The 24581-nt window shown below is 41.3% G+C and overlaps 2 protein-coding genes across 4 annotated transcripts in view; one reads left to right on the plus strand and one right to left on the minus strand.

The window, feature by feature from the left end:
* The window catches only part of LOC149467528 (ADAMTS-like protein 2), a 105265-nt gene extending 94260 nt beyond the window's left edge, over nucleotides 1–11005 (plus strand). For both annotated transcript variants that reach the window (XM_089671493.1, XM_089671492.1), the window contains exon 16: nucleotides 2954–11005. In XM_089671493.1, coding sequence (XP_089527619.1) covers nucleotides 2954–3072 — 119 coding nt within the window. In that variant the 3' untranslated portion in view covers nucleotides 3073–11005. The remainder of the gene's footprint in view (nucleotides 1–2953) is intronic.
* Nucleotides 11006–17964: 6959 nt separating this feature from the next.
* The window catches only part of LOC149467529 (protein FAM163A-like), an 81945-nt gene continuing 75328 nt past the window's right edge, over nucleotides 17965–24581 (minus strand). For both annotated transcript variants that reach the window (XM_089671495.1, XM_089671494.1), the window contains one exon: nucleotides 17965–24486. In XM_089671495.1, the coding sequence (XP_089527621.1) occupies nucleotides 24181–24486 (306 nt within the window). In that variant the 3' untranslated portion in view covers nucleotides 17965–24180. The remainder of the gene's footprint in view (nucleotides 24487–24581) is intronic.

Below are 24581 nucleotides of genomic sequence, written 5' to 3' on the forward strand. Positions count from 1 at the left end.
AGCAACATGTGATCACTCCTGGAGAAGCTCTACTGCCCACGCAAGGATTTCAATGTGGATGCAAACCCATTAGGGAGAGTTCTGCAATTGGAACAGAGAGCACTATGTTACGCTTAATCCATCCCTGACATATTCTTTCCCAACTGATCTGCGCTGTCTCATCCTCTTTGTAATCAGTCTGTAACTAGATGGTTGAATTGTTGCCAGAATTCGCCTCCTCATTTTAACATACCGAAGAAGACAATAACCTAATTAATGGAAATTTCCCACATTTTCAAAGTCTTTTGATTGCTTTTCCGAGTTCTAAATGTTACATACTAAAATGTGCCTAAAGCCCAACTCTGGGCAACTAAAAAATTTTCCCTTACAGTGGGGCTGCACCCACACTGTTCATTTTGTCTAGGGCAGTGGTCTCCAAACTGCCACCTGGGGGCCAGATTCAGCCTTTTGCTTGCCCTAATCTGGGACCTTGGGGCACTGTCCTCTTACTGATAAGACACACAATTCCTCCCACTGAAACCAACAATGGGGCATAATTCCTGCCACTGACACCATCATTGGGGCACTATTTGTTCCACTGACACCAACAATGGGGCACTATTCCTTTCACTAACTCCAACAGTGGGGCACTATTCCTCTCACTGACACCAACAATGGGGCACTTATCCTCCCCCTGACACAAACAATGGGGCACTATTCCTCCCACTGACACTAACAATGTGGTACTATTCTTTCCACTACCAATGATGGTGTACTGTTCCTCCCACTGACACCAACAATGGGTCATTATCCCTCCAACTAACACCAACGTCTGGCCGCCCTAAAGTCTGAAGGACAGTAATCTGGCCCTTTGTTTAGAAAGTTTGAAGACCCCTGGTCTAGGGAAAAGAAGAAATAGTTTTACTTACCTGATCCTCCAATCCACTGGCAGATGGCACTCCCCATGCTCCAGCGGCGGACTGCCCCTCAGCGTAATCACGTCCAATGCATGGCTATGGACCTTGCTTTGGTCTTGGTGACTTCGGGACCGTAGATTGCTGGAGTGTGGGGGAGAAGAACCTGTGAGGACCGGTCTATTTGCAGGGAGGGGCAGAGACTTGTGTAAGTACATTTTCTCTTTTTTGTTTCAGTAGACCTAAACGAGGCAAGGGATAATTTTTTTAGTAGCCTGACGGACTTTAAAATACATATGTTCAAGGATACTGATATTGAATAAATATGTTTATACCAAAGATTTTTTTTATGAAGTTTCACTGATAATGGTTGTAGGTGATAGTTTTTTTTTTAAGATTCTGCTTTACTTGCGTCACTTCTCTGAAACAAGTAAAACCCCAATTAGTTTATCAAATGGGAAAAAAAGTGTGGGGTAAAGGAGAGGAAGCCTGTCACATGACTTTGAAAGGTCATGCGGCAGGGCTTTCCTTCTATCCCAGAGTGGTCTATGCAGTTTAATGCAGAGAACATCCCGCAAGAGACCAGAGGCTCAACACTGCATCCTGAATTTTAGGAATTAAACATAAAATACAGAAGCAGTGTGGAGTATCTACTGCAATGCCCCATGGTCTGTGGAGATTAGATACTGCTCGCCATTATAAATAACCCAGAGTTTCTGTGTATTGTTACCATACATGTACTCACGGGTGGCCAAATTTACCTAGCAGGATCTTCTCCCTGTAAAGCTGGCTATATGCTAGTAGATTTTCCAACGAACATTCGCATTCATATGAAAGTTCTTTTTACATTGACTGGATGAATGTTATACCAAAGTACTTAAAAATATTGTTTGCTTTCAATATTCGATTTTGGAATGAATGTCATTTCTCGAATGAAAACCACACATACTGTTATAAATTTGTTCATTCTGGAAAAAATTTTCTTTCCTGCTCCTTCGAATGTTCTTGTCACCGCAGTAGAAAAAAAAAAAGACCGTCGATTTGACCTAACTAATGATTAGAAAATTGAATGAATGTTCTTAAAATGAAAACCTATGAACACAGCTCTATTAGTATATAGCCAACTTTACTTTTTACTGTTCAGCTCTTGTGTTTTACAACTTCTTTCTCCCAGTATATGTCCATCAGTCATGTCTAACTGATCAAAAGAAATACTCTTTCTGCACAGATTTTATCCCAGGAATTGCTGAGCAGGAAGGTTTTCTGATAGACGTGAAATACAGTAAGCCCTAGATGGATGATAACTGAGACGGGCAGCACAGTGGCTAAATGGTTAGCACTTCCGCCTAGCAGCACTTGGATCGTTGGTTTGAATCCCAGCCATGGCACAACCTGCCTGGAGTTTGCATGTTCTCCCTGTGCCTGTGTGGGTTTCCTCTGGGTGACCCGGTTTCCTCCCACACTCCAAAGACATGCTAGTAGGCTAATTGGATCCTATCTAAATTGGCCCTAGTATGTGTATGTATGAATGTGAGTTAGGGGCCTTAGATTGTACACCCCTTGAGAGTTAGGGACTGATGTGAATGTACAATATATATGTAAAGTGCTGCTTAAACTGACGGCGCTATATAAGTACCTGAAATAAATAAATGCAGTACTGCACATTTAAAAATATTTCTACAGAAATCTCTTTCAGGCAAACAGTATTATTTATTATTATTTTTTAGTTTATTACAGGTACTTATATAGTGCCGTCAATTTACTCAGCGCTTTACATATATATTGTACATTCACATCAGTCTCTAACCCTCAAGGGGTGTACAATCTAAGGTCCCTAACTTACATTCATACATTTTAGACAGGGCCAATTAACCTACCTGCATGTCTTTGGAATGTGGAAGGAAACCAGAGTACCCAGAGGAAACCCACGCAGTCACAGGGAGAACATGCAAACTCCAGGCAGGTGGTACCGGGGTCGGGATTCAAACCAGCGAATGTAGTAAAAGAATAAAGTAAAAGAATAACTCCTTATAATATGTATCCTTTTTTTTTTGATCCAGATGAGGCTTGTGAAGACAAGGCTACTGCAAACTGCTCGCTGGTGCTGAAGGTGAAGCTGTGCTCACACTGGTATTACCGGAAGGCCTGCTGTCGGGCCTGTGGAGGGAGAGCTTCATGACTCCCACATACCCTCTCCCTTGTATTTGTGAATTGTGTACATTGCAGATTGTGCCTGACGATCCTTCCACGAATAACCCTGCCTTCAATTTTTGGTAGTAGAACAAGTGCGTCTGGCAAACAATATTGTTACCTCTTCATTGTGATTTATTCCATTTGGTGTCTAGTGATCAATCCGCTGTTCATTGTATGTCTGCATTTTTGGAAAATGCCCTGTAAAAGACATTTGTTTTCATCCAAACTGACTAGACAACAGAAACCCAATACAGTTTTCGAAAAACAGCCCTTCATGTGGAAAAAAGAATGATCCTGTTTGCAGGGTGTCCATGCCTCTAACTGTATTTGTAAGACGTCATTCATATGGGTGTACTAAGAGTACATGCAAGCAAAGGGCTGTTTTTACCCACTCAGGATGCCCACCTCTAAAGACATAAATGGGACTGCCTGCACCCGGGTGCATGGAACACTGTTCATCCTGTGAGGGCAAAAATGGCCCTTTGCATGAATGTAATCATAAAGTGTTACTAAACCCACAACAGTAAAATCAGTCTGTATATGCAGTAAAACATGCTTGTTATACTCACTGTGGAACCTAAGGGGTTAATCCTCTGCATTGTGTAAAAAAGATGTTTGATCCTGTCTTCTCTGATCCTCCCCTTCTTCTACTGTGACCAATCCATCTCGTGATAGAATAGAGCCTTGGGGGCATGCTGCACATGATCAGTTTAGTGTGTACTGCTAGAGTTTTTTTTTTTCTTGGGAGAGTGCATGTGGTCAGCACAGGGCCAATCAGCACTGTCCAGACAGAGGGTCAGGGGTCCTGCAGCTTCATAGGACAATCAGGGGAGAATGAAAACTCCTCCTACAAGCTTTAACCAGTGCTTTGCTGGACACTGATAGACGTCACACGACTGCTCTAACTGCTGATGAAAAAAGGTATTTAGCAGTTTCTATTTACTAAAATAATTGCATTTCCATATTCTGTGTACTGTGGGAGACCAGATATAGTGAATGCAGGGTCCGAGGTTTAGTAACACTTTAAGTACTCTCTTGTGAACAAGGCCTAAACAATTCAAAATAGCACCTGTGTCTGATGGCTCCTCTTCCCCGGTACCTCATTGCATGATGAAACCACGAAAAAAGCACAATGAGTTCTCTGTTATGTCCTATGTAAATTGTGCTGTCCTATAGTTGTGGAAGAAGGAACACTTAATTTGTTAGGCACCTGGGTTGTGAACTGTATTTACATGCTTTAGCAATCTACCTTATCAAGCAGCACACAGAACCCAAATACTGCCTACTTGTGGCATTTAGAGAAAAGTAAAGGGCTATATTGCAAATATTCAACACAGCACAATCAAGGTGCCAGTGAATGCACGGGCCTACTATAATCCGTAAGACCATCAAGGCTAGTCATAAATGTTAGGATTTCTCTTGTTCAGCCCTGTATACTAAATGAGAGAAATCAATAGATTCCTCTATCCACACTAAACAGCATGGATGTAGAATTCCCCCGTACTGGTTATTGCATTCAGACTACCTGCCTCTGATTGGCTGCAGCCACTGTTTGTCCAAGAGTTTACTGCCTGACTCCTTCAATTTTCAGATTGGATTTGTTGAGCTGGATGGTGCCAACAGGGCCACCCATGGCTTGGAATATGACCAGTTCAGCGGGATCTGCCCAAAATCTTGAACAATGTGTAGCTAGCATAACATTGGGACATATTTTGCTAAGTTTAAATGATGAACAAATCTTATGGCCTGTGCACAAGATAAGAAAATTGTACAAAAATGTTTGTATGAGGAACAATTAGCTGATTATCTGATCACTAGTATAGTGCTTTCAACAGTCGATTCCGACTTTTCAGACTACAAAAAACTGAGAGTGCAGGCTAGAACATTTTTATTGCTCATAAACACAACATCCGATTTACGTTTAATGTGCGCAGTACTCATACAGAAAAAATCGAATAGAAAAAAATGTGCTTGATCAGAAGCATACAACTCTACACTCCCTCTACCACCATGCTAGTACATAGCTACGTTTGCCTATGTTTGCTTTTGTCGGCCGAGAATACCATTCTGGCTACATCATGACATCAAGATATGTACTTTCATGGAAAATTTAACGATTGGCCTTCCAATTTTCTCATAGTGTGTACTACGCTTTAGCTGAAGCTTACTCTCTGATAGAATTAATCATAAAGCCTTAAAGCTTAGCTGAACGTTAAGTATAAATTAGCTTAATACACTGTGCAAAAGCGGGTGCATGGATCCAAATGCAGACACCTGTCCTACACACAGTATCTGTATCCGAGCTGCCACTACGTCTCCATCCAATTCTATGGTCTGCATGCACGTAGATGCAAAAAAAGGGGCTCAGTATGCAGGATGGGTGCCAGCACCCATCTGAATGAACCCTATATGTTTCTATACTGGTACTCTAAGATTAGAGTATAAGAACATACGCAAAGGCACCTTGATTGTGGTGTTTAGTTTATACACATTTCTGCAAATGGGTGCTACTGAGACTTCAGTTTTGATTTGGATACTTGAGACAGGTTTTACATAGATGCAATCTGATGGCTGTCAGCACTGACTGCTGGAGAACTTTACTGGTTTATATGTTTGTCATAACTACCTCTGCCCACATGTACGCTATATTGCCAAAAGTATTGGGCCGCCTGCCTTTAGACGCACATGAGCTTTAATGGAATCCCAGTCTTAGTCTGTAGGGTTCAATATTGAGTTGGCCCACCCTTTGTAGCTATAACAGCTGCAACTCTTCTTGGAAGGCTGTCCACAAGGTTTAGGAGTGTGTCTATGGGATTGTTTGACCGTTCTTCCAGAAGTGCATTTGTGATGTCAGGCACTGGTGTCAGACGAGAAGGCCTGGCTCGCAGTCTTCGCTCTAATTAATCCCAAGGGTGTTCTATCTGGTTGAGGTCAGGACTCTGTGCAGACCAGTCAAGTTCCTCCACCCTAAACTCACTCCTTCATGTATTTATGGACCTTGTTTTGTGCACTGGTGCGCAGTCATGTTGGAACAGGAAGAGGCCATTCACAAACTGATCCCACAAAGTTGGGGGCATGAAATTGTCCAAAATGTCTTGGTATGCTGATGCCTTAAGAGTTCCCTTCACTGGAACTAAGGGGCCAAGCCCAGCCCCTGAAAAACAACTGCAAATCATAATCCATCCTCCACCAAACTTTTTTCTTGGCACAATGCAGTCAAGCAAGTACCGTTCTCATGGCAACCGCAAACCCAGACACGTCTATCGGATTGACAGACAGAGAAGCGTGATTCATCACTCCAGAGAACACGTCTCCATTGTTCTAGAGTCCAGTGGCGGTGTGCTTTACACCACTGCATCCGACGTTTTGCATTGCACTTGGTGATGTACGGCTTGGATGCAGCTGCTCGGCCATGGAAACCCATTCCATGAAGCTCTCTACGCACTGTTGTGCTAATCTGAAGGCCACACAAAGTTTGGAGGTCTTTAGCTATTGACTCTGCAGATAGTTGGTGACTTCTGCTCACTGTGCGCTTCAGCATGCGCTGACCTTGTTCTGTCATTTTACATGGCCTACCTCTTTGTGGCTGAGTTGCTGTTGCTCCCAGTTGCTTCCACTTTGTTATAATACCACTAACAGCTGATTGTGGAATATTTAGTAGCAAGGAAATTTCATGGATGGACTTATTGCACAGGTGGCAACCTATCACGGTACCACGCTTGAATCCACTGAGCTCCTGAGAGCGACCCATTCTTTCACAAATGTTTTATAGAAGCAGTCTGCATGCCTAGGTGCTTGATTTTATACACCTGTGGCCATGGAGGTGATTGGAACTCCTGAATCCAATAAGGGGTGTACAAACACTTTTGGCAATATAGTGTATCTTTGCAATATTTTCACTTTGCACCAAACTGTATATTAGCTGCTTTCCCATTCAAACGATTTAGGAATAATTTTCAGCTAGTTATATGGATTCCTCTATGGACAGTAATTCTTTAAGAATGAATGTCAGACACAGGACTCAATGCACAGTTGACCCCATCACCTCGAAATGTATTTCCCCATATTATTTTGCAATTGTAAGTCTCAGGATGCCAGCTCTTATATGCATTGTCATAAAGACGAGCTTTGAATTTCTGTTAATTTTTACCAACGCTTGGCAGCTACAGTTGAATGGCCATTTCTTGTGACAGAATAATTTCACACATAACCAATAATTGAACATATTAGGAGTAAATTATCTGAGCTAAAAAAAGATTATGTAATTATAATAATTCTTGTATCTTAGCGAAATTATCCTATTTGCTATTTCTGTTGGCTCCGCTTCTATTGGAATTTTTCCCAATGCTGTGCTATAGGATAAAGCAGTTGTAAACATGGGAGGGCTTGAAATATCTGTAGAAAAAATACCTGTTTTAGATATGGACCACAGGTAAATAGCATTTGGATTTGATTTACAAACCTTGCTATATGGTTCTGTTACTCTGGTAACTTAATCGAGAAAATAAGCCTTGAGTTTATTCTTTCATCAAAGGTGCTATAGTATTAATGGGCTGTGTATGGAATTATATACTTAGGTATACACTGTTTTTAAAGTGATTGTTTCCTCTGTGTATTCTGGCAAAAGAAAGCTTAACTTCTCCCCCTCCCATTTACCAATTTTATATATGTGCACCTATTTCTTGCTCTTGTTGCTCCGTTTTGCCACCGGAATCTCTGGGTATGAGTGATTAACCCCCCCCCTCTTCCATGAGACAATGCTGGTGCCTCACTATTGGGGTAGAGCTCTCACATGGGGCTAGGCAAAGGTTCAAAGCCTATATAAGCTTTGACAAGCAGGTCTGGAGCTTACAAAGGGCTTTCTTTCCTCTCGGGGACCACACAGAGCAGCAAGGGGAGCTAGGAAAGGTGCGTATATGGTGCTAGGGAGAGGGGGGTTAAGTTGCCCATTTACTGTCCACTGACTTGGCAAAGGAAAGGGTCATTTTGTTGTAGCCCAGCAACATCTTAGGAGCCCTGCTTTTTCCATGGACAAAAGCATCAGCAGCAACATTTATATAGTTACACTGTTGTTATTTGTAGGGTCATACCTGTGTTTTGTTCCCCCCCCCCCATGCCCCACACAAGTAACCCCCCCTAGATATTTAAAACTGAACAACAAGTATGGATTTTTATTGCATAGTTACATTGGTCCAGCTTGAATTTACATTACCTGTGGGAATGCTGTGAAAGAGAATCAATGTGGTATTCAACGCCACTGCAGTGTTTGCTGCTTTCTCCCAGGTCCCGTGCCAAACAGCTGCCCTGCTGCATAGAAACTACAGGGGGTTGCTCATTTGGCACGGGAGCCATTCACAAAACGCCTTGCATTTTTCTCAGTGAATGCAAGGTGTTCTCTGATTAGACAAGGTGAAGAGATGGTGCAATGACATCACTATCTCCCTAGTCCAATCAGACACTAAATCCATGGGGTTGATTTACTAAAGGCAAATAGGCTGTGCACTGAAATTGCAGTTGCTGTAGATCTGAGGGGAACATGCAAGGAAAATTAAAAAAAAACGCATTTTTGCTTGCACATGATTGGATGAAAGAAATCAGCAGATCTTCACCTCATTTCAGAGCTTCCCCTTGGATATAAACAACTGCACTTGCAGTGCACAGTATATTTACCTTTAGTAAATCAACCTCACTGTGTTCTGTGGATGGCGGCCATGCCAAGCAAGCAAGCAACCCCCCGTGGTTACTATGCAGCAGGGCAGCCACTCAGCTTGGGACCCAGAAGAAAGCCGTAATCACTGTAGTACTGGTCACTACCAGGGGCGGACTGACAACTCATGGGGTCCCCGGGCAATAGGGGATCATGGGGCCCCTGTGTCCTTGGCCAAACTCAAAAAGCCTATGAAAAAGGTACCAGGGGCATCTCATGGGGCCCCCTACTGACCCCGGGCCCTCGGGCAGTGCCCGAGTTTCCAAATGGTCAGTCTGCCCCTGATCACTACTACAGTGATTCTCTGCTTTCACAGCGGTCGTACAGGTATACTATATGCAGATTTACATATATGAAAGCTGGACCAAATTAACTATGCAATAAAATTCATACCTGGATTTCAGATTTAAACCTAGTGGAATAAGTAAAATGAAATGGCTGTTGCCTTCCTTGGAGCAAATCCTATCAGTTCCAGGGTGAGCCATTGGGGTTGATTTACTAAAGGCAAATAGGCTGTGCACTGAAAGTGCAGTTGCTATAGATCTGAGGGGGACATGCAAGGAAAATAAAAAAATAGGATTTTTGCTTGCCCATGATTGGATGAAAGAAATCAGCAGAGCTTCGCCTCATTTCAGAGCCCCCCGGGATATAAAGCAATTGAACTTGCAATGCACAGTATATTTATCTTTAGTAAATCAACCCCTATATATCCTTGAGGGAAGTCAGCATTCAGGAGTGCAGCAGATGCTCATTGAAAGTGCATTGGTCATTGTAGCCATGGATGGGGTATGGTCAGTGCATGGTGAATGTACCAAACAATATTCACACTCATTTAATTATCAGGTATGTATTCATTTTTTTCCTGTAGAGATTTAAAAGGTTGGTTCTGGGTAGATTTATCACCCACTGACATCATGCACCCTTCTGGCAATGTGGTTTTGGCACCTCGGTTCCTAGATCGGGTCATCTGGCCTGACATTTAGGGCCATGTCTGATTGGAAATCGTTCCCTTTTGCTGGCCTGTAATGGCACAGAAGCTCACTCACTAGCAAGGAAGAGTGAGAGAGCAGTATCTGATGGGACTGGTCTGTACGCCTTCCCAACTCGCCAGCAGATTGGCTTATCTGACATGGCCTTTACTAATACAGATAACAACACTGGAGTCATTGAAAGATATTAGTAGCTGATGCCTGATTCAGGCCATCAGCACCCACACTCAAATGAAATAGCTTGAGATGTACTCATGATTTATAAAAATAGTTATATTCTGATACTTACCTGTTCAGTGTTCATAGAAGGGACAAACCAGCCAAAATCCAGTCTATTGGAAGGTAAGGATATACAGGTGTACCTTGGATTACAAACGCATTTGTTAACGTAACTTTCGGTTTACGAATGAAAATCCATTGAAAATAATGCAGCGATTTATGAATTTTTTACAAATTGTTTTCGCAATACAAACTGTATGTCGGTGACGATTTTTAAATGCAATTGCCGGCTTTTTTTTCCCTTCACTAAAGCTCACAGAATTAGCTGTCACTTTCCCCAGAGCTAAAGGATACTTTGTTTCTGTTATCTCGGGAAACAAACTAAAAGGAAACTTTCTTTCTTTTAGCTGGGGGGAAAGTGACAGCTGATTCTCTGAGCTATAGTGGAGGAAAAAAAAAGCCGGTAATTACATTTAAAAACCGGCACTGACCTATAGTGACAGCAACTTTTTTTTTATTTTTTCTGACCTCCGGAACGGATTAACTAGTTTTCAATGCATTTAATGCACGTCCTGGAGAACACATTAAATTCGTAAACCGAGGTACACCTGTAATATGATGTATGTCAGATCCATCAAGGCTAGCCATGTGGATTGTTGCAGCCAGCTATATGTAATTCACTCATGTATTTGTGTGACATTGCAATCATTGTAGCACTGCCCTGAGTTATGGATCAGAAGAGATGATTTCAGTACCAACTAGACAAGTGCTATCAGTTAATTCCCAGGCAGCATGGTAGATGTAGTGTAATCTTAACTAGAGAAACAATATTTCCCTATTGTAGAGTAATCAAAATTTGATCAACAAACCAAAGCTGTATCTACCGGCCCCTGGCAAAATCTATTGTATTCTTGAGACAAGGGCCGCCATGCCCGGCTCCTGCTATAAAGACATTGTTTGAAAAAGATGTATTTTTATTATTCTAAATAAAAGATCTAAACTGATGAATGTGGTTTTGTTTCAGAATTGCTCATTTTGTTATAATCAAGTTTTAAATAAATTGTGAACTATTAACTTTGCATTACACAGGTCCAGAGCTGTTCCACTTAGGCAAAGTAAGCTGCATGGGACTAATGTATAACTAGTGGGATCCATTATGAAACTACAGTAAATAAAACAGGAATAAGTGTTCAAATGTTTCCCTATAACAGTCAGATTCCTTCTTTTATTATAGTTGTGTAGGCAAAGGTGGACTGGGCTCGTGGACAGGTGGACTGGGCTTGTGGACAAGTGGACATTTACCTGACAAACAATTACAAATAGGTTATGTTGGGTTAGTGGCCATGAATGGAGATATTTAGCCACTTCATTACAGGGCACTTTTACCTCATTCCTGCCCAGGTCAATTCTCAGCTTTCAGCACTCTCACTTGGAATGAAAATTGAGCGATCATGCAACACTGTACACAAACTACATTTTTATCATTTTGTTCACACAACTAGAGGTTTCTTTTGGTGGTATTTGATCACCACTGGGTTTTTTATTTTTTGCTAAATAAACAATAAAAATAAAAAAACAGGGTTTTTTTGTTTCGTTTCTTTATAAAATGTTGTAAATAAATAATTGTTCTTCATAAATTTAGGCCAAAACGTATACTGCTACATTTCTTTGGTTTAAATAACCCAAATTGGTGTACCTTATTTAGTCTGTAGGAAAGTTATAGAGTCTGCAAACCATAGAATATTTTTAAAAATCAATCCTGTTGTACTGACGGCCTATCTCATTTCTTGAGAAAATGTCAGGACAGTACAACTACCCCCCAAATGACAGTACAGACATCCCCCACATTACCCCTTTTTGGAAAGTAAACAGTATGAGGTATTTAGTAAGAGGCATGTCATTTTTTTGTCATAATTTTGGGGAAAATGGAGAAATGTAAAAAAAAGTTTTCATGATTTTTTCTTTTTTACATACTGTCACTAGTGTCAGTGGTGGACCTGACAATATTGGTGTTTAATGGCAAATGCTTTTTGAGCTCTATGGCACCGGGCAGTGAGCACAGGGCCTACTAGAAAAAATCAGGCCCTCAGGCCACCCTCATGAAGTCTGTTTCTGATTGTTTGGTCAGAGACATTCACACCAGTGGCCTGATGGAGGTCATTTTGTAGGGCTCTGGCAGTGCTCATCCTGTTCCTCTTTGCACAAAGGAGCAGATACCGGTCCTACTGATGGGTTAAGGACCTTCTACGGCCCTATCCAGCTCTCCTAGATTAACTGCCTGTCTCCTGGAATCTCCTCCATGCTATTGAGACTGTGCTGGGAGACACAGCAAATGTTCTGGCAATGCCACGTACTGATGTGCCATCCTGGAGGAGTTTGACTTCCTGTGCAACCTCTGTAGGGTCCAGGTATTGCCTCGTGCTACCAGTAGTGACACTGACCCTAGCCAAATGCAAAACTAATGAATAACAGTTAGAAAAGATGAGTAGGGAAAAAAATGTCAGTGGCCTCCACCTGTAAAGCCATTCCTGTTTTGGGGGTCTTCTCATTTTTGCCCATCTAGTGTACCTGTTGTTAATTTCATTAACACCAAAGCAGCTGAAACTGATTCACAACCCCCTCTGCTACTTAACTGACCAGATCAATATCCCAGGAGTTTAATTGACTTCATGCTATACTCTGATTAAAAAGTATTCCTTGAATTTTTTGGAGCAGTGTATTTTGAATGATCAGTATATGAGATTACATGGTGGAAACAGAGATGTGATTGATGACTTATGGTTCAAAGATATGCTTATATCTGAGTCATTGATCAAAATCCTCTTCCCACTGTGTATTTATTGAAAAATGTATGGCCACCATTGGACGTTGAGCAGAGACTGTAGTCATTGACACATGCTGAGCATTATATAGCTATCTGCTCTCTCTTTGGATCTGCATCTGACATCTCTTTTAAAGTGTAACTAAACCCACAACAGTAATATCCGTCTGTATATGCAGTAAAGCATGCTTGTTATACTCACTATGGAACCTAAGGGGTTAACCCTCTACATTGTTTAAAAAGGATGTTTGATCCTGTCTTCTCTGATCCTCCCCTTTTCCACTGTCCCCAATATATCTCCCATATAACAGAGGTTTGGGGGCAAGCTGCACATGCTCAGTTTTGTGTGTATTGTTAGAGCATTTTTATTTTCTTGGGAGAGTGCATGTGATCAGCACAGGGCCAATAAGCACTGTCCAGACACAGGGTCAGGGTTCCTGCAGCCTTATAGGGGAGAATGAAAACTCATTTGCATTCCCATGTTCTTTGTACTGTGGGAGACCAGATATAGTCCACCCTCCTGATTTCACGTCCCTGTGCTCCTTCCCTTCTCTGTAAGCCTACCAAAGTTCTGAGAAGTAAGCTTTATGTCAGATCCAGGGAAAATGACCTTCCTCCAGCCCCCATGTGACAGTGGTTGGCCATGATATCTGGCAGCTCAGGTACTGGGCCCTGCATCATGTCAGGAAGAAGAGAGGGTCACCTTCGCAGGTGTTTCAAAGCAGGCAAACAAACCACCAGGGAAGTACAAGCAAAGCAAGCATCATTGGAAGTGTGGATCCTATCAAGAGAACCTGTCATTTTTACTTGGCATCTGGTAATAGTAACTGAGTGAACACATGATCCATCAGAGGAGCCACCTTTTTTCTGTATACTTCCTAGCTGATGCTATTTGACAGATGATAGTGACGGTATTCAAGGTTGTCAGTGTGGTCAAGATAAAACAATAAAGAATATTTTAGGTGTCTTTTTTTTAATATTGATTTAGCTGATACCTAAGAACAAGTGCACACAAATTGTGACATTCCCAAACCCTAGAGCGTGTTGTTATTGCTCTTTTAGTTCCTTCCAAATAATGTTTTCGCCACACTTGGGTTTTAGTAGCAACCTAGAAGAAACTGATGAGAAGTTTCAACTGCAAAATGTGTTCCTTTGTTCTACCAGTGATAACAACCCAGGTTACATCTTGTCATCTACCAAGGTAAGGGGATGCAAGGTCGATATATCTACAAATTAGCCACCTGTATCCAGCTGGGTTCTTAGAATGATACTACAGGGACTTATCATGATGCCTGATCTGCTGCACTGCACGTTGGAGGCAGTGACAGACTGTAACACATCAGTAAGCCAGCAACAGCATTTACCTAGGTGTCTCCTAAAGATAGAAATATCATTAAAAAGCATACTATATGAAGAAACTCTGGCAAATACAGTTAATTTGCTGCCAGAGATGCAAACGGAATAATATTTAGCTAGGATATACGCTGGCACATAGGAGGATGTCAAAACGATAAGGGAAAATGAGCATGAAAATATCCATGCAGCAAACAACCTAGTGATACAGATGCTAATACTTAAAAACAGTCTCAGCCTCATGTTAACTAATCTAAATGAGTTTAATTCCTGAGTAAAAACACACCACTTTCAATATCAGAGTTATTTCTGTGAAAATCTCAGTTATCCATTCAATATTCCTTTCCTTTCCGCTATAGAAAAAGGAAACAACAGCTACATTGTGTGCGCTACACTATGATCCTTAGATGTGTAATGAGGAGGGCTTGGTACAAAAGTTCATCTCACCCAAAGGACTTTTTGAAACTTTTTAAAGCTTCATGTACACTGCTGCTCCTAAACGTGAGTTTAGGAGCTTTTGGCATTTTTTTGCCAAAGCCCCTGAACTCAACTCAATAAAAGTCTATGTGTCCATGCACAGATAGGCTTTTATCTGAGTTTAACAGCAGCAGAGTTTAATGGTAGTTAAACCTCCCTCTCCTGAATGCAGAAGAATCGTGTTCAGGAGAGAAAAGTTTTGGCCAAAAAAATGCCAAAACAGTGCTAGCCGAGTTTAGAGCTTGGGCATTTGTTCATTTCAACGGCGAGTACTCTGGCCAATGAAATGAATAAGCATCCCAGTACTAAGCGCGGCTAAACTTCCACTTTTAGTGGTTTTCTGGCATTTCCAGTGTACATGTAACCTAAAAGTTAACAGTATCAAATACATCCATCATGTTTTGGAGAAAAAAGCCTCTCCATTCTTCAGAGCTGCCAAATCTGGCTGTCTTAAGTGCCATCAGGAGACGTTGGTCTTCACCAAGTCTTAACACAAGCCCCCCCAGTACATTCTGTCATGAACAAAAAAGCGCAACTGGAATGTAGGGACAGATCACTAATAGGATGTGCCTGAACAAGAAATTTCATGGTAGGATCACCAGGTATTATATTCATTAAAAATTGCAGAAAAATACTGAAAAGTGTACCGCCCTCTTGTGTACATACAGTAGATGGTAGTGTAGTTGGAGGCTTGCAAGAAGCCTGGACGTGAGTCAGTGAGTTTACTTTAGGGCAGGCTGGAGGACTCTACAGGTCAGGCCTCTGGTACCTCCCCCTGGTTCTAGAAGCTTGGAGACATTTCTAGAAGCTAGTGGTGGAGGCCAGAAGGTGCTGATCTGCATATTTATGTGAATCTGGCCAATCTCCAAGCAGGAAGCCTGGCAAGGTGGCCTAAGTAGCCCATAAATATGAGAGAGCCTGGCCAGCATGGGAGTCAGGTGGAAGATGGAGTACTGAGATGTGCTACTGTGTCGCCTGGGAGGGGACCCCGGAGAACAGGGGTTCTGCCTCCAGTCTGGAGGTTGGAGGAATCGGAGAGGGAAGTTGACAGAGGGAGCTCCACTGCCCTGCAGTCCATTGAGGAAGGACAGCCTGCAAGACAGGAAAGAAACTAGCCCAGCGAAAGGCCTGAAAGCAGTTTACCCAAAGCTACAGGACACAAGGACAGTGTGAGTACCTCTACATCCCTGGGGCCTACAAGAGGGAAGGCTGCTAGGTGCTATACCCAACCAGTTCTCCCTGGGACAGTGCTGCTAAGTCTGTTCTAGAATCTCTTACTCTGGGATACTCTTCAAAGACAGCCAGGTGGATGGGCAGTTTCTAGCTGGGGTCTGAAGAGGTTCATATAGAGAGGAGGACCAAGTGCTCCTCACAGAGACTGTGTTACTGATCAGCCAAGAGACCAATCTCACTCTGGAGGGATTAGAAAGTCCAGGACCCATCATTTTTCTACAGAATTTAGAAAGTGTGTCCTCAGTTATATTTTCAAGTCCAGTTGGGCATTCCATATGCCACTAAACCCTAAGCAAGTTGTTTACACCAAATAAAAAAAACAAGCCCATGGACTGGTCACTGACTCTGAATGGAAGTTGGAAAAAAGCATATTGCCTGGCTGTGAAGAGATAAAGGGGGGGGGCCAAAACCAGTGTTTCTCAAGGGGGTAGTGTTACAAACGTACTGCCAAGGGCTGCAAAGAAGGAGTACACGGGACACAAAAAACACCAGTTTGATATGACTGCTATGGAGAAAGGAAGGGAAGAGACAATATTTGCTGTCTTGGGGGAACCAACAACAATGGAGCTTACTTTGAAAGCCTGTATAATTGATATTTCTTCACTTCTTGTACAGTCACTAGAGCAGAAGTGGGGAAGGGATAGAACCTCTTTCAGGTTTTTACTGCTTTTTGTATTCTTGATGGGGAGATTTCCAATTTGGCTGGCTATAGACAGTTCATTTTTTTAGCAGTTCTCAGGCTGATCGAAGAAAAGAAAACAAAGCAAAACAAAAAAAACAATGTGAGGTGGATGGAGGAATCCTCCCCACTATGACATTGTATTCTGACAGCAAGACTCGTAAACTGTCAGAATACACTGAGCAGCTGATCAACAAAAGTTTTCCAACAGTCTAAGGTCAACTTCTGCTGATGCTGAGTGGCAACGGCCAAAGATGGAATGAAATTCGGCCAGTCCCCAATTTTCAGTCATCTATGGTCAGCTTAAGTTTGTGGCCCTCTGAGCTCTCTAATGTGGCTTTCAACCTCAAAACAGGGAAGAGCATACCTGGGAATAGCAACCTGTTGATTGCGATCTGGGCTTGCCAAACCGCCATGCCAGAGCATCAGAGTGCATTGAGCTGGTGTCAGCAGTGGAGGAAGCAGGCGGCCGCAGAGGGAGCAGGGGTAGCATAAGCTGATGCTTCCTCTGAAACATTGGCTTCTGCCCGAGGCAGGCAGAGTGATACCAAGTGCACTTCACCTGGGACCTTTCTATAAACCTAGAGAGCAATGCCAGCACAACCTGGAAGAGGAAAAGAAGGTCAGTGTATTAAACATCACATACACTGTGCTTTTGCAATGGTCATATTAGCACCTATAAAAGGGTTAATTGATCCGTGGGTGCAGCGCAGTGTACCTGTGGCTTTCCTGCAGGTTAGCTGCACTGAGCAATAGACTTCTATTATATCCTGTGGGTTTGGTCTGCTTTCTGAAAGCTCACCACACTCAAAAGATATATTAGAAGTCTAAGTGCAACTAACCCTCAGGAAAGCCGCAGATGCATTGAGCTGTATCCACAGTTCGGATAAACTGCAGCGCATCAGTGGGAAAGCAGCCTTATAGGGGGCTCCGGACAGTAAAGGCTAATTTACATTTGCATTTCAGGGGTGGTAAAACCCCATAGTTGAGACATGTTTTGAACAACATCCCCCACCCCAGCCACTGCTGTAACATCAGGGGTCGCAATGGCAACCAAACCCTATCCTCCAGGGGGCCCATGCGGCCTCCCTGTCACATTCCGTTTTACACTTGTTGTAGGAGGGGTGGCAGGGGAAGCATATAGAAGAACCAATCCTCTTCATTTTCCTCCTGCAACGGCTAAAAGCTAACTTATCCTCCTCTCCCTCTTGCCAACATTCAGCAGCTGCAGAAGGAAAATGTTTATTATGCTATTCAAAATAAAACATTTTAAATTCTGAACCATTTCATTGTGGCCCTCAACCAGTTACCAATCCACTTAAGTGGCCCTCGTTCTTCAAAAGGTTGAGCCCCCCTGATCTAACAGTACCCATAAACAATAAGATCAGAAATTAAGAAAATTTATATTAGCAGCTACTTTTTATTTTGATAAAAAAATCCATTAAATAATGACAATAACAATAGTGTTTCTTATTGTTACTTATTTGGCAAGTTCTGTAATAATATTATTCATATCATATGTCTTCATTATTAATTTCCTAAGCAAAATATTTGTTTCATAAACCTAAAATAGAGGAATTATTTCTGTTTAGTCATCCTTTATATTTGAAATGTGTGCTTTGTAAATTAAAACTAGAGATCCACACACAGGGCCCAATGGATCAATAATGTCTAGAAATCAATTCCACTTTACAATATTTCAAATTAAAGGCAAAACTTTGCAGTTTTACTAACAAAGTCTAATGTTGAGTACACAGCAGGCTTTGCCTACCTACAAATGCTTTCAACCATTCCCGCTCTTCCAGAGCAATATTAAGTTGGGAGGAAAGTAGTGAAGCCTTAGATCAGTGTTTCTCATTTTTTCCCCAGAGAAACCCGTAAAATAATTTTCAGATCTCAAGGAAGTCCTGCTTGTATCAATTCATTGAAGGTCAATGGGAAGAATGCCCCTTACATTGGTGATCAGTGGGAAGAATGTCCCTTACATTGGTGGTCAGTGGGAAGAATGATCCTTACGTTAGTGGTCAATGGGAAGAATGTTCTTTTCATTGGTGGTCAGTGGGAAGAATGCTCCTTACATTGGTGGTCAATAGGAGGAATGCCGCCTGTACATACAGTTAAAAAGGTCATTATTGTCTTGCTGCTGGCTCTACCAAGTAGAGTTGACCCCAGAACTGTGCACCGCCAAATGGGAGGTTAATCAGCCACCGCTCAAGGAACCCCTAGCCTCTCCTGGAGGTAACCCTAGTTGAGAATGGTTGCCTTAGATGTACAAAATGTGTTCCTTCTGGACCCAGAAGAGTTTATGTAGGTCCACTTGTACTTTTCTTTTGCGTTAAAAAAAGCGGAAGAAAAAAATGTGACCATGTATTCCATTTTATGGAATGCTTCACACTGATCCGTTGCATTTTTTAAAATCCTGCTTGCTGCATTTATGGTGCAGGTTTGGTACGGTACAAAAAAGAAAAACACACCAAAAACACCCCCCCATTGAAATCAATGGAAAAAATGCAAAAACGCATGAAAAATGCACCTGTGTTGTGCTTTTGGTGCAGTTTAAAGGATAAATTTACCTTTGAAAAAAAAATGCCCATTTTTTGTAGGTAAAACAATGCATTTATTATTTTTTCTAAGGAGCCTTCAGGGAATTGCACCTACGATCAGCAGATCGCGAGTGCAATCTCGGGCTCCTGCAGTCTATCAGCATAGCTGTCTGCCCACTCCTCGAACAGGCAGGTACTTACTTGAGAGCAATACAAATCAGGTTAATGCAGCGTTGTAGTTTGAAAGGGAAACATAAAAAAAAAATGTTTTTTATGTGTCTATGCGCTGACCTGCATTTTACAAGTGCACTACAATGCAGATCAGCAAAGGTCAACATGCATTAAAACACACAAAAAAAAGATGGAAGTATACATTCACTCTTTTTGTATTTTACATTTTTCAATGCAAATTCAGCCTAAAGCAGAATCATAAATAAATGTAAAGTGTAATTCAATTTTTGCTGCCAAATTGGGATAATACCTACTTTATATTTGTTACACATTCCCATTCGCATAACTTAACTGAAAAATTATTTTAAAAATACTGCTTATCTTTTTAGGTGCTTTTAAACTAGGTACCTAGCATCCTCCTATGCAATGTTAAGGATGAGGCTGTGGAGTAATTGTCCTTTCACACAATACTGCACATAAAACCCCTCCACAATGCTTTGAAAATGTTTGTGTTGACATTAATTTACCATGCATTTTTCTTGTTCAAACATTTTTTATTGGAGGATTTACATACAAATCATCGGGGAGCAGACAAAGTCAGTATGAAACATTAGTGACCTACAAGCAGGGAGGGACATTGAATAACAGATACAAGGCCAAATTGGATAAACAACCACTTGTGTTAATACCAAAATAGATGTTCCCTGAGGTTAACAATAAAAGAGAATCAAACCAATGCATATACATAAAATGCAAAGGATCAAAGAGATCAAAATGGTAGAGAAAGATGTTTTCCCAACGATAGCTCAGGTAAACTGTAAGGTGAGTAAAAGCTAAGGATGGAAGTAGTAGAATTCAGAAAAGTAGGGGGAACGGAGGGGGATCCCAGGGGTCATCTGAGTAGCAGCATCAACCTGAGTGAAAGTTGATCAAAGTCACTGCGGGCATTAGGTTCCAAAAGAAATTTATCGAAATCTGGCGGCAAGTGCTTGTCAACCCAGGGCTGCCAAACTTTGTATACTTGCGAACTTTGTCCTCCAAGGTAGCCTCAATCTTAGCATGTAACAAAGCTTGGATAACCCTATGTTTGATAGGAAAACTACACAGTGCAGGCATTTTCCAAGATATGGCAATCGTTTGCTTAGCAGCTTCGATAGGCTACTATTCAACAGAGCAATCCGGTTGGATGGCATTACCAAATAACTGTGAGAAACGATTTGGAAAATGTAGGACTAGAAGGACCAAACCTTTCGGAAGGCCCACCAGATATTAAGATATGAACAGGGTGCTCTATAACCACAAAAAGAAGTGGAGGGTTACCCCAGAACATACTTCGCTTTTCTTGTTGGTGCAAAGTGCCATATAAATAGTACTTTGTAGGCTATTTCTAATGCTGAGATATTTTGTGATGATTTATGGTGGCTAGCCAAATGTCTGTCCAATCTCAAGTACTAAATTCAATTCAGCTCTCCACTGTTTGACATAAGCCGCAAGGGCGGGGGCTTTAAGAATAGTTAAAGCTTAGAGATCACCCCTTTTGCGTGTGGATCAGCTGTACATAAAAGCTCAAACATAGTTACTCGTTCAAGGTCCTTTTGTGATTGGATTGTCATGGCTTAAAAGTGCCTAACCTGAAGGTAACAAAACACCTTGGAACTCAGAAGTTTATTCTGATCCTGCAGTAATTAGAGGGCTTACAGCCAGTGGAGGTGATCAGATGATGTAGTCTCATTAGATGTAACTGAGACCAATGATAAAAAGTGATGGGGAAACAAACGCCGGACAAAATGCTGGGTTATGGAAGAAAGAGAGCATCAGGTTATGTGGAGATAACAGTTCCGATATGCGTTTTAGTCCGTCCCAAAGAGTTAAGAAGTTATGGGGTTTGTAATCATCCGTTCCTTTGGCTGAAGTCAAAGTAAGTTATTGATGAAGTGGGGATCACTGTCCATTGCTTCTAAACTAACCAAAAGGGGTACTTTTCGAGTTGTGTGATATTTTAGGAGTGAGGCCAGTTGGCCTGCCTGCTAATATTTTGAAAAGTGCAGAATACTCTGTCCTCCCTCCAGTTTGGGTTATAGTAGCATCGATCTAAGAAGTGGTGGTCAGACCGTACCCCATATAAAATGAGAAACACGACGTTGCAATATATGAAGAAAGTAAGATGGGACTGCTATTGGCAGAACTCTGAAGAGGTAAAGAATTTTCAGCAGCAATGTTATTATCACTGTAGAAATCTTGCATATCCAGAATATCTGTGGGGAAGACCACGGTCTGTCAAGTGGGTCAGCATGGGAGGGTAATAAAGAGAGTCAGGAGAACTAGTGAGGTTTATATCCAAATACTTCAGACCATGTAAAGGGAAACGATCTACGCAGGGTTTGAAACTCCGCCATCGTTAAAGTAATATTCAGGGCTCTCCATTTAGTGTGATTGACCGCTAGTCCAGAGATTCAAGCAAACCTGTATAGTGGGAGATTTAATATGCATTTTAATGCACATTGTGGTGCATTACGTTTCATTTTCATGTCTTCTGTATGGAAGACAGGTTCCTGGAAGAACAAAAATTCTAACATCAGTTTATTTATTTACATCTCTACTTTAAGCTGTGCTGTATTAACAAACATTTATGTGCTTTGCGTTAAAATGCAGACAGGTTGCGTTTTAATGCAAAACACTGTATTGCACTTTACACAACATTGTGGGGTGAACAAGGCACATAGCAAACCATTGTTTTCTATGTGCTGTTGCAGTGACCTTCACAGATATGATGTCTAAAATTGCAAGTTGCCCATGTGATTGATCCCTAATATTTATCAAAATTAACCCTGTCTGTACTGTGCTGGCAGATCTCATTAACAGCTGTAAACTACCAAAAGGTTAAAAGATCTCAAGGCTTAAACTCTGCATTGTATGTAATGAGTCCCTACTTTTTTCCCTCTGACATTGTTCAGAATAGCTTGCATGTGTATAATCCTGCTAAAGAAACAGCTAGAAGGGTAGGGAATATTTTTTGATGTGTGAATGGGAACACATAAAAAATGTAAATATGACTGCTAGAACGTAAATACAGTAAGTCCCCTACTTACGAACGAGTTTTGTTTTGGGAGTGTGTTCGTGAGTCCAAATTGTTTGTACGTTCAACAAAGTACGGTTTATATTACTTTTCACACAAACAATGCACAAAAATCAACACAAGAAATACTGTAAAGAAATGATGTTTAATCTTACAGTACCTTGAAAGGTACAGCAGCACAGTACAACAGCTGACATACAGGGGCTGGCATGGAGTGACCAGACAAGACCGCTGCTTTCATGCTTGCTTCCAGACATCCTAGGCTTGAAATCAACACTGTACTATACAGTAAAGTACACAGCAGAACAACCGCTGGTGGCAGAGGGTGCAGGCAGCTGACAATGGCCGGTAGGCACATGAGCTACTTTTGTGACTTGGCATGTGAATGCATGTTCCTATCTTTGAAAGTTCACAATTCAAAGTTTCATAAGTAGAGGACTTACTGTACATTTAAAGTGTCATGTCAGGCTAGCAATCCTGTTGCTGGCAAGACTGCCAACAGTGGAGAAGAGAGAACATGTATCTGTTTCTACAGCATTGCTCCAATCTAGTAGGAGTTGTTCTATTATTGATGAGTAAAATTCTGTAGCTTTTATTGAACGAGGGAGTGAAGCCATAGGAGAAGGTGAGTGCTCTTTCTAGAAATCTTTTTACTACCAGCGACAGGATCAGTAAAGTAACATGGCCTAAAGCATTAAAAGGAATGATTCATAATAATGCATACCTGACTGACAAGCCTTTGATGAAAGCAGGTATTCTGACCCCTGACCACAAAACTGCACTGGAGCTCGAACGTTTCTTGGTGGGGTATGTTTTGTGCTCACATATTTCTGTTAATATGCAAGGTATGTAGGTTACTCTTCCCATTTCTTCATATTGTAGACATTTGAAAGATTAAAAAAGAAAAGGCCAGTAAAATCACCCTATAAACTACAATTTTGGTGTTGGAATGTGAAAGGACAAATTTGGTAGTTTGCTGTAAGAGTCCTATTTTACCTGTGACAACAGTTCTGCTGATCCTTTTGGTTATTACAGGTTAGGAGGATTCTCCATGCATTAATCAGATGCAGGTTTTCCATTTAAATGTATATTGATAAAATACTTTTTTGTACCTCAGAAGCGGGAAACACATACTTTCAGTCATTCAAGCATCACTTAAATCCATGTCTCAATTTGGAAGCACAGCATAAAATAAATAAATCTAAAGTCTAAATGATAAACTTTACTAATTGTTGATCCAAAATAGAAAAAAAAACAGTTTCTCTTATGCCAAGATGGCTGTATTCACCTCCCAACTCCTTTTTCAATCAGTTATATAGGCCTAAGCAAACCTATGTTGAAAATGTTCTACTTAACAATAAATATATATATGTAAATATATATAAATATATATATATATATATATATATATATATATATCTTTATTTATTATTACTGTGATAATTTAAGTTTTAAAAATTCAAATAGTTCTTTTTTCTACAATTCAGTATTTCTTTTTCAGGACAAAATAAAACTTTTCTGAGATAATACTGGAATAAAGGTTACTAGTTCACATAAAGAAGGAATCTCCAAATTCCAAAGACACATCAAACCCTATTCTTCCATGTGACCAACAAGGAGATGTACTTTAGTCCTCTCTATAGCTATCCTAGCATTGTGAAAATATTCAGACCATACCTACAGGTCATATACAAGTTCTTGGTCCTTGAAGGTTCATGGAATGACCTTCAAAATGGTCAGTCACTGTGTGAACACAGAGGTGGTGTGATATCCTTGAAATGGTTAAAATGCAGAGGCTTTCCACAAAATGGTGGCTAGTTCCCAGGTCATACTTGGGTACTGAGAGCATGTAGCCCTCTAGAAAGATTTGGAGTGCCCATCACAAGTAAAGGTCCAGCCTCTGCATAGTGAGTTGGAGTGAAGGAATCTCTTTCTCTTCCATTGCACATGGTATCTGCAGTCCGAATGATATAAGGAGAGCCATATGGAGAGTAAGCTGGTGCCACATATGGAGGAAACACTCCATCAAGATGGGCAGAAGAGCAGTCATGGCAGGGAAAGTGGGAGTGAGGTTGGTGAGCTGGATCCTCTTCTGCCTCACCATGTAGCTCATCTTTTTTACAGCAGTAATACTGTAGTAAGACAAAAATAACAAAATTAATATTTTACCTTGGTTCTTGTATTAAGGGCTTTTATCAAACTTTCTGCATAGGTTACTCATTGTAAG

Source organism: Staurois parvus, unplaced genomic scaffold, assembly GCF_062004578.1.
Source record: "Staurois parvus isolate SC_StPar_1 unplaced genomic scaffold, SC_StPar_1.0 ptg000106l, whole genome shotgun sequence".
Lineage (NCBI taxonomy): Eukaryota > Metazoa > Chordata > Amphibia > Anura > Ranidae > Staurois > Staurois parvus.